This window comes from Bidens hawaiensis, unplaced genomic scaffold (assembly GCF_021521415.1).
Source record: "Bidens hawaiensis isolate Kalapana, Puna unplaced genomic scaffold, B.hawaiensis_p1.1 tig00000888_1, whole genome shotgun sequence".
Lineage (NCBI taxonomy): Eukaryota > Viridiplantae > Streptophyta > Magnoliopsida > Asterales > Asteraceae > Bidens > Bidens hawaiensis.
This window is the reverse complement of record NW_027491051.1, coordinates 4,734,033-4,749,592: the sequence shown is the minus strand read 5'-3', so window position 1 is coordinate 4,749,592 and position 15,560 is coordinate 4,734,033. Positions and strand designations below refer to the sequence as shown.

Here is a 15,560-nt window from a genome sequence, read left to right as displayed (position 1 = left end):
AGTGTTCCTTCTATGGAAAGTATACAGAGTGTTCCTCCTATGGAAATTCTATATAGTATGGTAATGGTAAAGGTTCTTTTAATAGATATTACGTGATGATCCTCCTATGGATATTTATACGAGGTTAAGGTAGAAATATGTGTCTTCGGATACGTTAAGAAATATATGAGAATAAAATTGTATGTTGCCTGATTAACTAGAACTCACTCAGCGTAGCTGACTTTTAGTATGCACGCAGGTGAGCTGATTATAGAGTTAGCGTGAGGATGACACACGGCATGGATTGAACGGCTGGCATCTGAAGAAAGAAGTAAAGATGTTTTAAATATAAAGTTTTGTGTTATGGTATCAAAGAAAAGATTTAATGTTTTGTAACAAATGATTGATGTTTTATATTCCGCGAAAAGTTTTAATAAACTCTGATTTGAAGAACTGTGTTTATGAGTAAATCCGACGCTAAAGTAGGGTCACCGGGTTCGGGGCCTTACAAATATGATGCATTACCTGAGAAAAAACTGTTTAGTAACAAAATTTTAACTGCTAAAAGTGATGAGAGGCAAGATAAATAGAAACTGACCTTTATTATGTTTGTTTGGAAATAACCTTTATTTTGCAAATACGTTCTAGTTATAATTTGCTTGTACGTTGAAGTTAACAGACCGTGTATGGAAATATGATGGAGTTTTATTAGATTTGGCTTATACGTTCTCAGTTATTACAATATTTACTTATACGTTCTCAGTTAATACAATATTTGCTTATACGTTCTAGGTTAATTGTTTATAAGATAACATATAGTTATTCATTTTGCTTATACGTTTTAGTTAACATATCTTATTTTTTCTTAATTGTTTATTAGATAACATAGACTTATTCTATTTTGCTTATACGTTCTAGTTAACATATCTTATTTTTGCTTAATTGTTTATAAGATAACATAGAGTTATTCATCAAAAAGTAAACACATAAAAATACCAAATAACATAAACACACATAGAATTGTTATCAAAACCACATAAAACATAAAAAAAATACCATACCAAATAACATAAACACACTGCCTAAAATCCATTTATTACATGATAGATTTAAGAAACTCAATCTTCAATTCAATAGAGCAGTTCAGAAGTTTTATCGCCTTACACAACTCTTTCAACTCATCTACTTCCTTTTTACATGTTTCAATCAAAAATAAAGCACACAAATAATTAATAGTACTACCAGGCATGTTTGCTAGCAACTTTGTTATTCCATCCCTCATATCCATGTTTACACCAGCAGTGATGATAAACTGATGTTGTAAAGCAGCCTGATTCTTTGTATCTTCAAGGATTTGCGCTTGAATCTGCTTCAAAAACAAATCCTTAGCTGATGAAGAAGACGATGAAGAAGAGGAACCCTCGCAATCCATATATTGTTGTACTGATTTTTGTGTGGTGAGATGAAATGTGTGGTTGTAATTAAATAGATAAAATAAAGATACATAAAGACAAAATAAACTACAGTGAAAATAAATTATTGGGAAAAAGTGAATCTTTTATACTTTAATAATTTAAACATCTGACACCTATGAAAACACTTACACGTTCTAATACATTATCAAACGTTCTCATACATTCCAAATCCAAGTATTAAAAGATTGGTCATAAAAATAACCCTACTAAAATGACAACGGCATGTAATTAAAAAATTTTCATCAGATTTTAGTTTAATTATGATAAATGTTAAATCTCCAACCCATTAAAATACAAAGAAAAAAGTAATTACAAATTTCATTAATACATTCAACTACTCAATTTGAAAAAAATGGCAATGCAATCATGTCTACTAAAATGTTAATATGCCTAGATATAATTATACCCAGTTCAGATATTAAGTAAATATTGTAATAACTTCATTCACCAACCAAAAAATAAAAAAAGTCTATAAAATGAGATAAAACGAATCCCACAAACACACAACAAAAAATTGAAAAAAAAATGGATTATGGAAATGTTACTGTTAAAAGCATTTTTAGAGCAAGAATCAATATTGAGCTTGAAAGAGACTACAACCGACTACGAGTAGTTGAAGATACAAAGAAGTGTGTGACAGATGAAGCAACAAAAACCGATGCTCTTCACCAACAAGTTCTGAAGCAACCATGGTTCAAGACAGAGGCTATAACCTACCTGGAAAAGCAAGCTTCATACTATGGTCAGCTTCAAGATGTGCTGGAGAGAACGGCTCACAAGGTGACGGTGAATAAAAGAGTCAAGCGTGAAGGGGCCCAAGAGATCTTCAACAACTACTAGGGTTTCTTGGTGACTGCTGGTGTGGTGGTGTGGTGTGGTGTGGTGTGGTGTGGTGTGGTGTGGTGTGTAGAAATAAAATAAATTTGTGAATAGGTTTGATGTGATCCTCTTTTGTAACCTACTTTTTCAACCGGTTTTAATATAAAATCTGTTTAGTATCAGTTTATTTACACGCTCTTATACGTTCCAGTATTGCAACTTGCACGTTCCATGAAATATAAAACATAAAAATTATAGAAAAAATAAAAAATATAAACAAAACAATAACGCTAAAAACTATTCTTCTTGATGTTGAGGGCAATTTCGACTGTTATGACCCTGTTTATGACAAACTTTGCATTCACTATATTTCTTCCCAGACCAACTTATAGCAATCTCTTTCTGGGATTTAATCCGTTTATGTGACCCGCAACCCTTATTTTTTATACCACTAGGCACACGGACAGTCACCTCTGATGGTTGATCATACCCTAGAATAGCAGCAAACCTATCCCTTTTTGATAAATGAGTTCTTTTGTATCTTGTCTCATCAGCTTGTTTGATCATTATATTCATTTGATCTCTGACTTTAGTTAGTTCATCAACATCAGTTGCATAGCTATTTATGAGATACTCACCAGCCAATGTTATATCCCTTGAGATCTGTTTGACTTTTAAATATTTGTCGTTACCAAAAGTTGAAATTGGAGCAGTTCTAGGATTAACACCAGCATCTCTCTTCCAACGATCCACCATGTATTTCTTTGGAAATCTTGTAACTCTAAACAAATTTAAAATATAAAGGTTGTTGTTAGTGCACAAAAATTTGACACTGTGGATATGTTATCCTGGTATACGTTTTGGATCAGTTATCCTTAGCGTGTGTTCTAGATCCCGTCAGGATCAAGGATCCACAGTACTTATTATTTACTAACGGTTGTTCTCATGTGTGGTATTATATTTAGCAGGTATAACAGTTAGAAGACCTAGTCTATCCACTAAATTGCAGTCAAGAAGATATTGACGTATCTAGATTAACTATCCTTCTGAAGAATTCCAGAGCTATGTCAGGATCATGGATCCTCGGTATTTGTTGCTATTAACGGTTGTATCTTATATGAAGGCCGATATTTAATAAGTGTAACGGCTAGAAGACCTGGTATACCACCTATTTTGCAGCCTGAGTGATGGAGCACGTGGTCAAAGCGGCTGTTACGATTATATTAAAGACATGGCGGATTTTTAGGGATTATTAGTTAATAGTCTTTATTAATCATAACTCCCTTGAGTTATTATCTTTTATATATAATGGAGATTGTGATCAGTTAGGGGACACATGTACTAACACACACACTAGAGCAGAAACTAGCATTCTCTCTACGCTCTAGCTTACTTTGTAATCTCGATCATATACTCCACCGCACTTGTAACCATCTTTTATTTATCAATATAATTGACGGTGATAGTTTTCACCGTCCGGGGGTTTTTTGTGCCGGAGACTACGATAATCACATACTCATCGATCAAAGGTTACCTTGTTGATCATTGACTAAAGTAATTTGACCAAAGATTATCCTATTAATCCTTGACCGAAGTTATTTTACCAAAGATTACCTTGATAAGTTTTGACCGAAGTAAGACTATCTTGGTTAAGGGCTTTTTCCCTCAAGATCAAACCTTTGTGTTCACCAATACTACGATTATATACTTGCCATTATCGAGTTAGCACCTTACCTCACATAACAGATTTGGATAATTGATCCTTAGCAGATTTTTTGTCCAAAACAATTTGGCACCAACCGTGGGGCAATTGGTGCTATAATCCAGATTATTCCCTATCAGTTTCCAACCTTTCATACCCATATCACCATCAATGGCCTCTCAATCAACCTCTGCTTCATCAACCATGCCATCCTCGGTTTCTCTCTCATCAAGAACTTTGCCGCCGATGCCTCCTCCAATTACGGGAGCACCAAGGACCACCGCGGATGGAAACAAGACACAAATTCCAGTCTTCCAGAGCTCAAAAACCACTGCTGCCACTTCGGTGGTCAAATCTAACAATGATGTTTCTGCAATGTTTTCACAGGTTAAGGCATAAATGGAGCAGCAGAACAAAACCAACCAGAGGATCCTACATGAAATTGAAGATCTCAAAAAAAGAAAGAGGCCAACGGAGGATCAGACTCCCTTGATGTCTAGGGTGCTGGATTTCACTACTCCATGATCCGTAGCTCAACATACTCAAGGATCCTCGATCCTTCAGCAAGGATCATCCATCCTTTAACCAGGGTCCGTGGGTCAACAAACTCAAGGATCCTCGTTCTTTCAGCCAGGATCATCTATCCTTCAACAGGGGTCCATGGGTCAACAAACTCAAGGATCCTCGTTCGTTCAGCCATGATCATCTATCCTTCAACAAGGGTCCATGGGTCAGCAAACTCAAGGATCCTCGTTCCATCAACAAGGATCATCCATTCTTCAACCAGGATCCTTTGGGTTGTATCCTCAAGGATCCTTCGCTCCCAACCTCAAGGATCCTTCTGGTAGAATCAAGGATCGTTAGGAATTCACCATTAAAGGTCTTTTGAGGTCCATGAAGGGGACATCATCCCCATGCAAACCATTGCCTCTGGTGGACTTGCTACTGTAGCAGACGCCTCTTATCTTGACTACACTTCTGGGATGCCAACGTTCAACCAACCAAGAGGTAACGCCTATAATCACATATCCTTAGACAATAACCTTGGCTCTATGCCGGATACAGGTATCAATCAGGCTATGGCTAGGGAACTTCAGAAGCTTAAGGATATGATATCCAGCGTGCCAGGAGTGGTCCGTCCAATTCCTGAAATACCAGAAGGGAGCCACAAGCTGTCCAAATTTGCTCCACCGATATGCGATGCGGAGATCCCGAAACGCTTTCAAACCCCCAACATGAAGGTGTATGATGGGACCACTGATCCGGAAGAACACGTGGCTCAGTATAGGGAAAGGATGGAGATCAATCCAATTCCTGAAAGACTCAAGGAAGCTTGTCTATACAAGGGTTTTGGATCCACACTAACAGGATCTGCACTTAAATGGCAGCTAAGTCTTCCTCCTTATTCTGTTACATCTTTTTCACATTTAGTTAGCTTGTTCAACAGCCAGTTTTCTTATAGTAGGAAATTTGAGAAGTTAACTAGTGATTTATATAGAGTTGTCCAACCTTATGATGAATCCTTAAGGGATTTTGTTACAAGGTTTGACAGGGAAGCCCTAGAAATACCTAATCTTGATATGGCTACGGCTGTTGAAGCATTCAAGATGGGACTTCAAAGGGGCTCCCCATTTTATGACGATCTTGTGATGACTCCGTGCAGGACCTTAGATGAAGTCAGGAACAGGGCGCTCAGATTTATACGGTTAGAAGATGACAAGAGGATCCAGGATCGTCTGGGAATCAAACAAAACAAGAATCCTCTGACAAGAAGCAAGGATTCTCATTCAAGAATAACAACACAAAGCCGTATAACAAATTCAAAACCAGAACGTACGAGCAGTCGAAGAAGGAGACGACGATGAAGACTATCCTTGCATCTCTGACTATTATTTCTCTGTGGACACTCATGGCTTGATCTGTGCCATGAAGGACCTAGGGGAAAAATCAAGGTGGCCCCGAAAAAACAAGAAGACAACCGCGTTCAAGGACAAGTCTAAGTGGTGTGCTTTTCACGAATATTTTGGCCACATGACAGACGAGTGTATCGGCTTAAGAAGGGAAATTGGATACCTCCTGAGCAAGGGTCACTTTAAAGAACTCTTGGGAAGGAAGAAATCCAAGATCCAGGATCCTGAAGACCTTCCACAAAAAGCGACACCACCACCACAAGATGCTCATGTAATCAACTTCGTCGCCCGAGATTATGACATATTTCAAACCTATTGTTCTGAAGAAGTAGAACCTGTGGAAGACTTCAAGTTGGACGATGAAAGAAGGTAGCTCATCCACACTACTCGAATAACTGATCAGAGAGTCTTCTTCGATTCAAGTATCCAGGATCCCCACCAGGATGAAATGGATGTGCGAACGGTCAATTTCATCTCTGGAGGATCAGACATATGTGGAACTTCCTTCTCCGCAGCAAAGAGGCTCGCTAAAGAGATCAAGTTGGATAACAAAGACCGACCGATATTATCTACCTCTTAGACAATTGATAAAAGGATCTTCTTCGATGAGGAAGATAAACTAAACATCCAGGATCCTCACCATGACGGTTTGATTATTACTTTATTTATCGCTAACCATTATGTACGCAGGATCCTAGTTGACAGTGGGAGCTCGGTCAACATTATCCAGCATGATGTCCTCAAGAAGATGAATATACCGGATTCGGAAATCATTCCTAGAACATCAGTGCTAGTCAGTTTCAGTGGAGAAACCAAGAAGACATTGGGGGACATCAACCTCCCAATCTATATTGAAGGGTTAAATTCATAACAAAATTTTTGTGTTATTGATGACCTTTCTTGTTGCAATGTTATTTTAGGCAGGCCCTGGCTGTATGGAATGAAGGCAATAGCCTCAACTTACCACCAATGCATCAAATTACCTACTCCGTGGGGAGTTGTGAAGATAGTTGGTGATCAGGCAGAGTCCAAGAACTATTATTCTTCATTGATGAAGCCAACGACCAAGCAAACTATAGCATAGCAATTACAGCAACATCCTAGGGACGTGCTGGAAGCTCGGGAGAAAGACCTTAAAGAAGTATCATTGAACCCCGAGGATCCAGAGATAAAGATGTTCCTAGGATCCAGTATCCCCAGTAAGATTGAGGAGGATTTAATATCCTTCTTAGGGCGAAGAAGATCAACCTTTGCCTTCAAGCACTCAGACATAATAGGAGGATACAACGTTCATGACTCCTACCGACATATACTGTTATACTGCTATGCCGTTTGGACTAAGAAATGCAGGGGCAACATACCAAAGACTAGTCAACATGATGTTCAAGGATCAGTTGGGAAAGACTATGGAAGTATACATAGACGATATTGTGGTAAAGTCGAAGAAAGCTGAGGATCACCTTAGAGACCTCGAGGAAGCATTCAATATCCTCGACCAGTATAACATGAAATTGAATCCGTCAAAATGCCACTTTGGTGTTAAGGCTGGAAAGTTTTTGGGATATATGGTATTGAAGCAAGCCCCGAACAGATTGAAGCCATCCTCAATTTGAAATCTCCTGCAAACGCAAAGGATGTCCAAAGGCTCACAGGAAGAATAGCCGCTCTCAATAGGTTTATCTCAAGATCCTACGAGAAGTGCAAGGACTTCTATGACATCCTTAGGAAGAATAAGAAGTTTGAGTGGACGGAAAAGCATGAGGTTGCGCTTACAGCCTTGAAGGATTACTTATCCTCAGCTCCAGCTCTAATGAAGCCTGTGGATGGAGAATCCTTATATCTGTATTTAGCTGTCTCAGGAAACGCAATGCAGAAGCCAGACTTTGTGGCTGATTTTAGTAGTTACATGCAAAATGAAGCTGATCTAGAGGTCCAACAACTTGAAGAAACCAAGGATCCTTGGATCCTCTTCACAGATGGAGCATCTAATGTAAGAGGAACAGGTTTGGGCATACTACTAAAATCGCCACAGGGGGACATAATACCCCAGTCCATTGCATGTGCATTCCAAGCCACTAACAATGAGGCAGAATATGAAGCTCTGATCGCAGGTTTGCAATTAGCAAAAAGCATGAGGATCAGGTATCTTCAAATATATATAGATTCTTTGTTAATAGCTAACCACTTTAACGGTTCTTATACTGTGAAAGGTGAGAATATGGTCAAATATTTAGAAATTGTGAAGGAATTGGCAAAATCCTTCGAATTGTTTAGTATAATACAGGTACCAAGGGAAGAGAATGCTGGGGCAAATGCCTTAGCAAACTTAGCATCATCGTTGAAGATCCCGGATGATGTAAAGATACCCATCATTCATATATTGTATCCGACAATTGGAGAACAAGAATCCGTGAAGATAACAGTGGATTGCACAGGAGAACATACGGATCCTCCATCCTCTTCAAAAGTAGGATCTTGGAACCTTCCAATCAAAAAATTCCTTCAAGATGGAGAGATCCCTACAGGGGAAAATCCTAAAGCTTTCAGATTAAAGGTATCACAATTCATTATTTTACAAGATATTGTGTATAGAAAATCTCTTGCAGGTCCTTATCTGAGATGCATTGAGGATCCTGAAATACAAGAGGTACTTCAAGACTTCCACGAAGGCGATTGCGGCAACCACACAGGGGGAAGAGCATTATTCTCCAGAATACTTAGGACTGGATACTTCTGGCCAACAATGAAGAAAGATGCTATGGAATACTCAAAGAAGTGTGATGCTTGCCAAAGGCATGGAAATATTCTTCACCAGCCAGCAGAACCTATGTATCCTATATCCTCTTCATGGCCTTTCATGAAATGGGGAATGGATATTGTAGGCAACTACCAAAGGCACCAGGCGGAAAGGTCTTTATGCTTGCTATGACAGACTACTTCTCTAAATGGATTGAAGCAGAAGCATTCGTGCAAGTCCGAGAAAGGGAAGTTATATCCTTTATTAAAAGAAATATTATAACTAGATTTGGTATCCCTTCTGAAATTGTTCGTGACAATGGTTCCCAGTTTATCGAGAAAAGAACCACTAACTTTTGTGACAATTGGGGCATCAAGATGATCACTTCTACACCAGTTCATCCTCAAGCCAATGGTCAAGCAGAGTCAAGCAACAAGATTATCATCAACAACTTGAAGAATAAACTAGGATCCAAGAAAGGCAAGTGGGCTGAAAAACTTCCTTATGTTCTTTCGGCTGATAGAACAACACCTAAGAATGCAATAGGTCAAACACCCTTCTCATTGGTCTTTGGATTAGAAGCTGTAATCCCTACAAAAATGGTGGTTCCTACTGCTAGAACAAGTATCTTTGATCCTGAGGCCAATAATGAAATCCTTCTCCAAGATCTAGATACCGTTGAAGAACTCAGAGACCTAGCCAAAATCAGAATGGCAGCATATCAACAAAGGGTAGCTGGGGCATGCAACAAAAAGATAAGGATAAGAAGATTTCAAGAAGGAGATCTAGTCTTGAGGAAAGCCTTCCAAAACACAACCAATCCGGCAGATGGGAAACTAGCACCCAAGTGGGAAGGTCCTTATCTGATCGAGTCGGAAGCAGGGAAGGGGGCATATCATTTGCTCACCATGGAAGGCAACATATTACCAAGAGCATGGAATGCTATCCATCTCAAGAAGTATTTTTTCTAGTCAGGATCTAGTATCCTTCGAAAATCAAGCGTCCATCTAGGATCAAGGATCCTAAAATTGGTAATATCTATCTGATCACTTATTTATTTCATATTCTTGTTAATAATTTAAGGATAATGTATTCTTAAAATTTATCTTTTCCAAGTTTTTAAGTAACAATGCAGATTTCAATAAGAGGTTCAATGTCTAAGAGGTTGGCCACCTCTCCCTCACGCTTAAGGTACATTGCTATTTTCCTTGGCCTAGCCCACGATTGGATATGACCCCCGATGGTCATATCCTCCAAGGTTTAAAGGTTTTCACCTTTCTTATAAATTAGAGTTTCTACACTCTCGCATGGAGCGCACGCTATCCAACGTATAGTCCGGGGCAGCGGGACCAGTACACGCTTAGTGGCTGAAAATTTCGTTGCTTTCGGCTATATGGAGGATCCTACGATTTATGGTAGACGTACCATACCACCGGTTTATAACGTTTTCACGTTATCTCAAGACAAAGGTTTCTAACATTTTCATGTTAGCTAAGGTTTATAACGTTTTCACGTTATCTCACGTTTGGGCTAAATCCCGGTTTGGGCGAGTCCCCAGTTAACATCCGTATTTGGGCTTGTCCCCAGTTTTTTGGGCTTGTCCCCAGATTACACAGGCTTGTACCCAGATTACACGGGCTTGTCCCCAGTTGCACGGGCTTGTCCCAAGTTTATTTTTTGGGCTTGTCCCTAGTTTATTGGGTCTAATCCCAGATAATATCATAAGTTATTTGCATCAGGTATCATAAATTAGATTCTGAGGATCACCGAAGGATCAATACTTATGGATTCAAAATCCTTAAATTCAGTTTTATAAGGATTGCAAAAGGATCAATACTTATGGTAACTTAGGTCTAACCAGACCTTACGGTATGCTTTCTGTTTATCGGTTTACACTTATTTGATTTCAGTTTATATCTTCATAGATATAAGGATTAATTATTCTCAATCTATTTTTATAAGGATTTAAGATCCTGGTTTATTTTTACAAGGATATTTTATACTAAAAACTTTTTACTAAAGAATATTATTTCTTAAAACTTTCAATGAGACTTAAGCTATATCAAACAAACTTTCAAAATAACAAGTAACAAGCGAATAGTCAAAAGTTTTAGATTATTATTAAACATAAGTCATCTAGACTTATCCAAAAATCTTAACCCAGATTTTACCATTCAAAAAATGGACCATCCACCTGGGTTAATCAGGTGTTACTAGTTGTTCATGATTTGCAGGGAGAAGGATATACAGCCGGAAGGAAAATTCCCAAGGAAACTCCATTGATATATGACAATTATATCCAGCTTGTCAAATCTCATATGTTTTTGCAGGAAGTTTGAATTCAAAGGCAAAATGACCCCTACGATCTTATCACAACCGCCATTTTGGGGGCAATTGTTAGTGCACAAAAATTTGACACTGTGGATATATTATCCTGGCAATGTTTTGGATCAGTTATCCTTAGCGTGTGTTCTAGATCCCGTCAGAATCAAGGATCCACAGTACTTATTATTTACTAACGGTTGTTCTCATGTGTGGTATTATATTTAGCAGGTATAACAATTAGAAGACTTAGTCTATCCACTAAATTGCAGTCAAGAAGATATTGACGTGTCTGGATTAACTATCCTTCTGAAGAATTCCAGAGCTATGTCAGGATCATGGATCCTCGGTATTTGTTGCTATTAACGGTTTTATCTTATATGAAGACCGATATCTAATAAGTGTAACGGCTAGAAGACCTGGTCTACCACCTATTTCGCAGCCTGAGTGATGGAGCACGTGGTCAAAGTGGCTGTTACGATTATATTGAAGACATGGCGGATTTTTAGGGATTATTAGTTAATAGTCTTTATTAATCATAACTCCCTTGAGTTATTATCTTTTATATATAATGGAGATTGTGATCAGTTAGGGGACACATATACTAACACACACAATAGAGTAGAAACTAGCATTTTCTCTACACTCTAGCTTACTTTGTAATCTCGATCATATACTCCACCGCACTTGTAACCATCTTTTATTTATCAATATAATTGACGGTGATAGTTTTCACCGTCCGGGGATTTTTTGTGCCGGAGACTACGATAATCACATACTCATCGACCAAAGGTTACCTTGTTGATCATTGACTAAAGTAATTTGACCAAAGATTATCCTATTAATCCTTGACCGAAGTTATTTTACCAAAGATTACCTTGATAAGTTTTGACTAAAGTAAGACTATCTTGGTTAAGGGCTTTTTCCTTCATGATCAAACCTTTGTGTTCACCAATACTACGCTTATACACTTGCCATTATCGAGTTAGCACCTTACCTCACATAACAGATTTGGATACTTGATCCTTAGCAGATTTTTGTCCAAAACAGTTGTGACGACACAATAACCCATAATGGTCTAATCTTTTGCATCCGCATGAAATCGTCGAATCAATTCCTTCCTCACCTTCCTTCTTAAACAAAACCTGACACACAAAAATATATTAAAATACTTTAAAACAGTCTGTCAAAAATCAAAAATAAACTTACAAAAATGTTTTAAAACGTTCTACAACGTTCTAGCAAAAAAAATAGAATATTTAACTAATTCATACCTCCAAACATCCTGGAACATATGTATTAAAGTCAAATACTGAAAACCTCACAAAATCTTCTTCTTCAGTAGATTTCAGACATGCAACACCGCTTCTAATATGATACATTTCATCTTGGAAATCATTAAAAATAGCCTTTGTATACATCAGTTCTGCTTCCTTCTCAAAAGGGTTTTCACTAACCGGATCTAGATGCGCGTACCTTGTATCATGATCATTTTTCCTACCATTGTGCCTTTGGATCTCCATACAATGATCAAAATGACTAAAGAACTCAACTAGTGATAATTGTGAGTTAGAAACTAGAGAAAAAAAATGATTTTCACTTTCTGATCTGGATGTAGTTCTCATAAGACCAGACAATAGTTCATCCATATAATAAGCAGGAATCCAATCATATCTCATTTCAAACATGTCACACGACCATTTATTTGTTTCAAGATCATACTCCTTCACTATAAGTTCCCATTGCGTTTCGAATTCAGATTGAGAAATTGCTTCCGTCCAAACAATGTCACATATTTTACGTTTGAAATATTCATTGTTACAAAGGGCAGCACCAACCTGATGTAACAAAAATTAATAATTTGGTAATAATATGTTTATATGTCCTTAAACATTCTAACACATTTAAAAAATATGCAGCTATCAAATAGTGATGGATGCTAATATGTTTATACATTCTAATACGTTCTGAAACATATGCATAGTACTTTGAATACATTAAAAGTTACCTTATCGGCAAGTTTTTTCATAATGTGCCAAATACATAGCCGATGTCTCGAGTTTGGTAAAACTAAAGAGATTGCTTGCTTCATTGCTATATCTTGATCAGTAACAACCACCTTTGGGGCAATACCGAAAGAATCAAGAAAAACTTTCAAAAGCCATGAATAAGATTCAATAGATTCAGATGATAATAACGCAGCACCAACAGTAACTTTACGATAGTGATTATCAATGGCAGTAAATGGTACAAAAACCATATTGTACCTGTAAAAATAAATTTATAGGAAACGAATTTAAAAAAAAATATGTAAAAAATATAAAAAAGTAAAAAACAAATATATTAAATTGGCATACTTGTTGGTCTTGAATATGGCATCAAATGATATAATATCTCCAAAAGCCAAATAATTTTTCTTTGAAATTTATCCGCCCAAAACAAACGATCTAATTCACCATTAGTATTAACAGTATACTCAAACGAATAACCATCACAACAGTTTTTCTTCCCACTTAATCTTTGTACAACCATTTCAGCAACATACTCCCCAATATAACAAGTTAAACTTTGTTTGAAATTCTTACAATCGTCTTTTGTAGCCCCAACTTCCTCAAATCCTCCATACTTTGTTCTCATAATATTAAACGCCTTAACAGGGCCTAAATTCAATGTTGACAACTCATATATAATATCTTGTTGTACATGAGTCAACTTCCTATTTGATCGTACAAAATGCATATCTTTTACATCCACCAGTTCATGATTATGTCCTTCGACAAAATCGTTTATTTCAAACCTCAAACCGTCATCAGATTATAGAAAAATTTGAGCTCGACAACCACACCGAATTGTTGGCCTCTTCCTTCTTTTATAATACGGTCTATTTGAACCATCTTTTTCAGCCATAGAATCATAACTGTTTGCAGGTTTATGACCTTATTTCGAACAGGTATAATATTTAGACTTTAATAAACCATCATTCATATACGAACCTCCTTTACGAACACAAAAACCAGCTTTCTTTGCATATTCACAATAGAAATCATATGCATGATCAACAGGTTCAAAAATCATTCATTTTACAGCTTTACAAGATGCATTAACTTGCGGTATAACAAGATCTGATGAAGGATCTGAATATGCATACGAAAATAGATATAATTTAAAATATAATCAAACATCAAAAATAAATTAATACGTTAAAATATGTTCTAACCGAATCAAAATTACTAACCAACTATACGTTCTCATACGTTCTAAATAGAAAAACAAAAATCCTATCCACGATTTGCTATTAAAACAAATAATTGGAAGTCAAAAATAAATTAATACGTTATAATATATTCTAACCGAATCAAAATTACTAACCAACTATACGTTCTCATACGTTCTAAATAGAAAAACAAAAATCCTATCCACGATTTGCTATTAAAACAAATAATTGGAAGTCTAATCAAATCACAATTAGTTGACAACTATAAAACACAATATCGATCATAAATTCAACAGAACAATAACCTAAAAATTGAAAAAATTAATTTATCGGTCGATTAAACCTACAGTATACAGCTAAATACGTTATAGTATGTTCTAACCGAATCGCAATTACTAACCACCTATACGTTCTCATACGTTCTAAATAGAAAAACAACAATCCTATCCACGATTTGGTATTAAAAAACATAATTTAAAGTTTAATCGAATCACAATTAGTTGACAACATTAAAACACAAATATTGATCATAATTCAATAGAAAAATAACCTAGAAATCGAAAAAATTAATTTATCCGCCGATTAAACCTACAATATACAGCTAAATAAATAACAATTGATCAGAATTAAACCTAGAATTACCTACTTTGATGATCGTAATACATGACGTTAAAATCAAACGAATACCGTCAAAGCTAATCGAATAACAAAACTCGCCAATTGTTAAGCAGTTTTGGGATACAAAGATCAAATTGAATAAAACAGGGTATATGCAAAAACCGTTTAATATACTGGCGCGATTAACTTTTAAAAGTAATGTAAAAAAGGCAAAAACACCCTTCTGTTAACTTACGCGATCAAATTAATCAAATTGGTAATCAACGATAGGAAGCCTCGTGTACGTAATGTACGATAACCAATTTTTGTATTGGATCATTTATCTATCTATCTATCTATCTATCTATCTATCTATCTATCTATCTATCTATATATATATATATATATATATATATATATATATATTGTGTTGATGTTATTAAAATTAGCAAAAGTGCCCACGCGTTGCCGCGGGTTCGCACAAATTATCCCCCCGTATGGGTTTGTAATGTTTGGTGTTTAATGAGTTATTAGTGCGAGTGTGATGTGACATGTGCATATGGTTTGTTGGATTTTTTTGTGAGGGGGTGCTAACTAAAATACTGGTGTATGCATATATATTGAATACATCGTGTTTTGTGAAATATTTGTTAATAAAATAGGTTTATAGATTTTGTGATTTTTAATCAACATAAATGATTGAATGTGTGTTAATTGGTGGGTAGTTAGAGTTAAAATTTAATCAAAAGATTTTTATCGAATTATAAAAAGGGTAAAGTAGTGGACATACGTGATTTGATTGAGT

General features: G+C 36.4%; 1 protein-coding gene across 1 annotated transcript; it reads right to left on the bottom strand.

Annotated features, from left to right (window-relative positions):
• Nucleotides 1-2,570: 2,570 nt before the first annotated feature.
• Nucleotides 2,571-13,683, bottom strand: LOC143543886 (protein FAR1-RELATED SEQUENCE 5-like). The gene is made up of 6 exons (XM_077036108.1): nucleotides 13,385-13,683; nucleotides 12,953-13,211; nucleotides 12,575-12,782; nucleotides 12,219-12,496; nucleotides 12,013-12,089; nucleotides 2,571-3,054 (listed from the first exon to the last, which is right to left on the bottom strand). The coding sequence occupies exons 1-6, from the start codon at nucleotides 13,681-13,683 to the stop codon at nucleotides 2,571-2,573; spliced, it is 1,605 nt and encodes a 534-aa protein (XP_076892223.1).
• Between the last annotated feature and the right edge of the window lie 1,877 nt (nucleotides 13,684-15,560).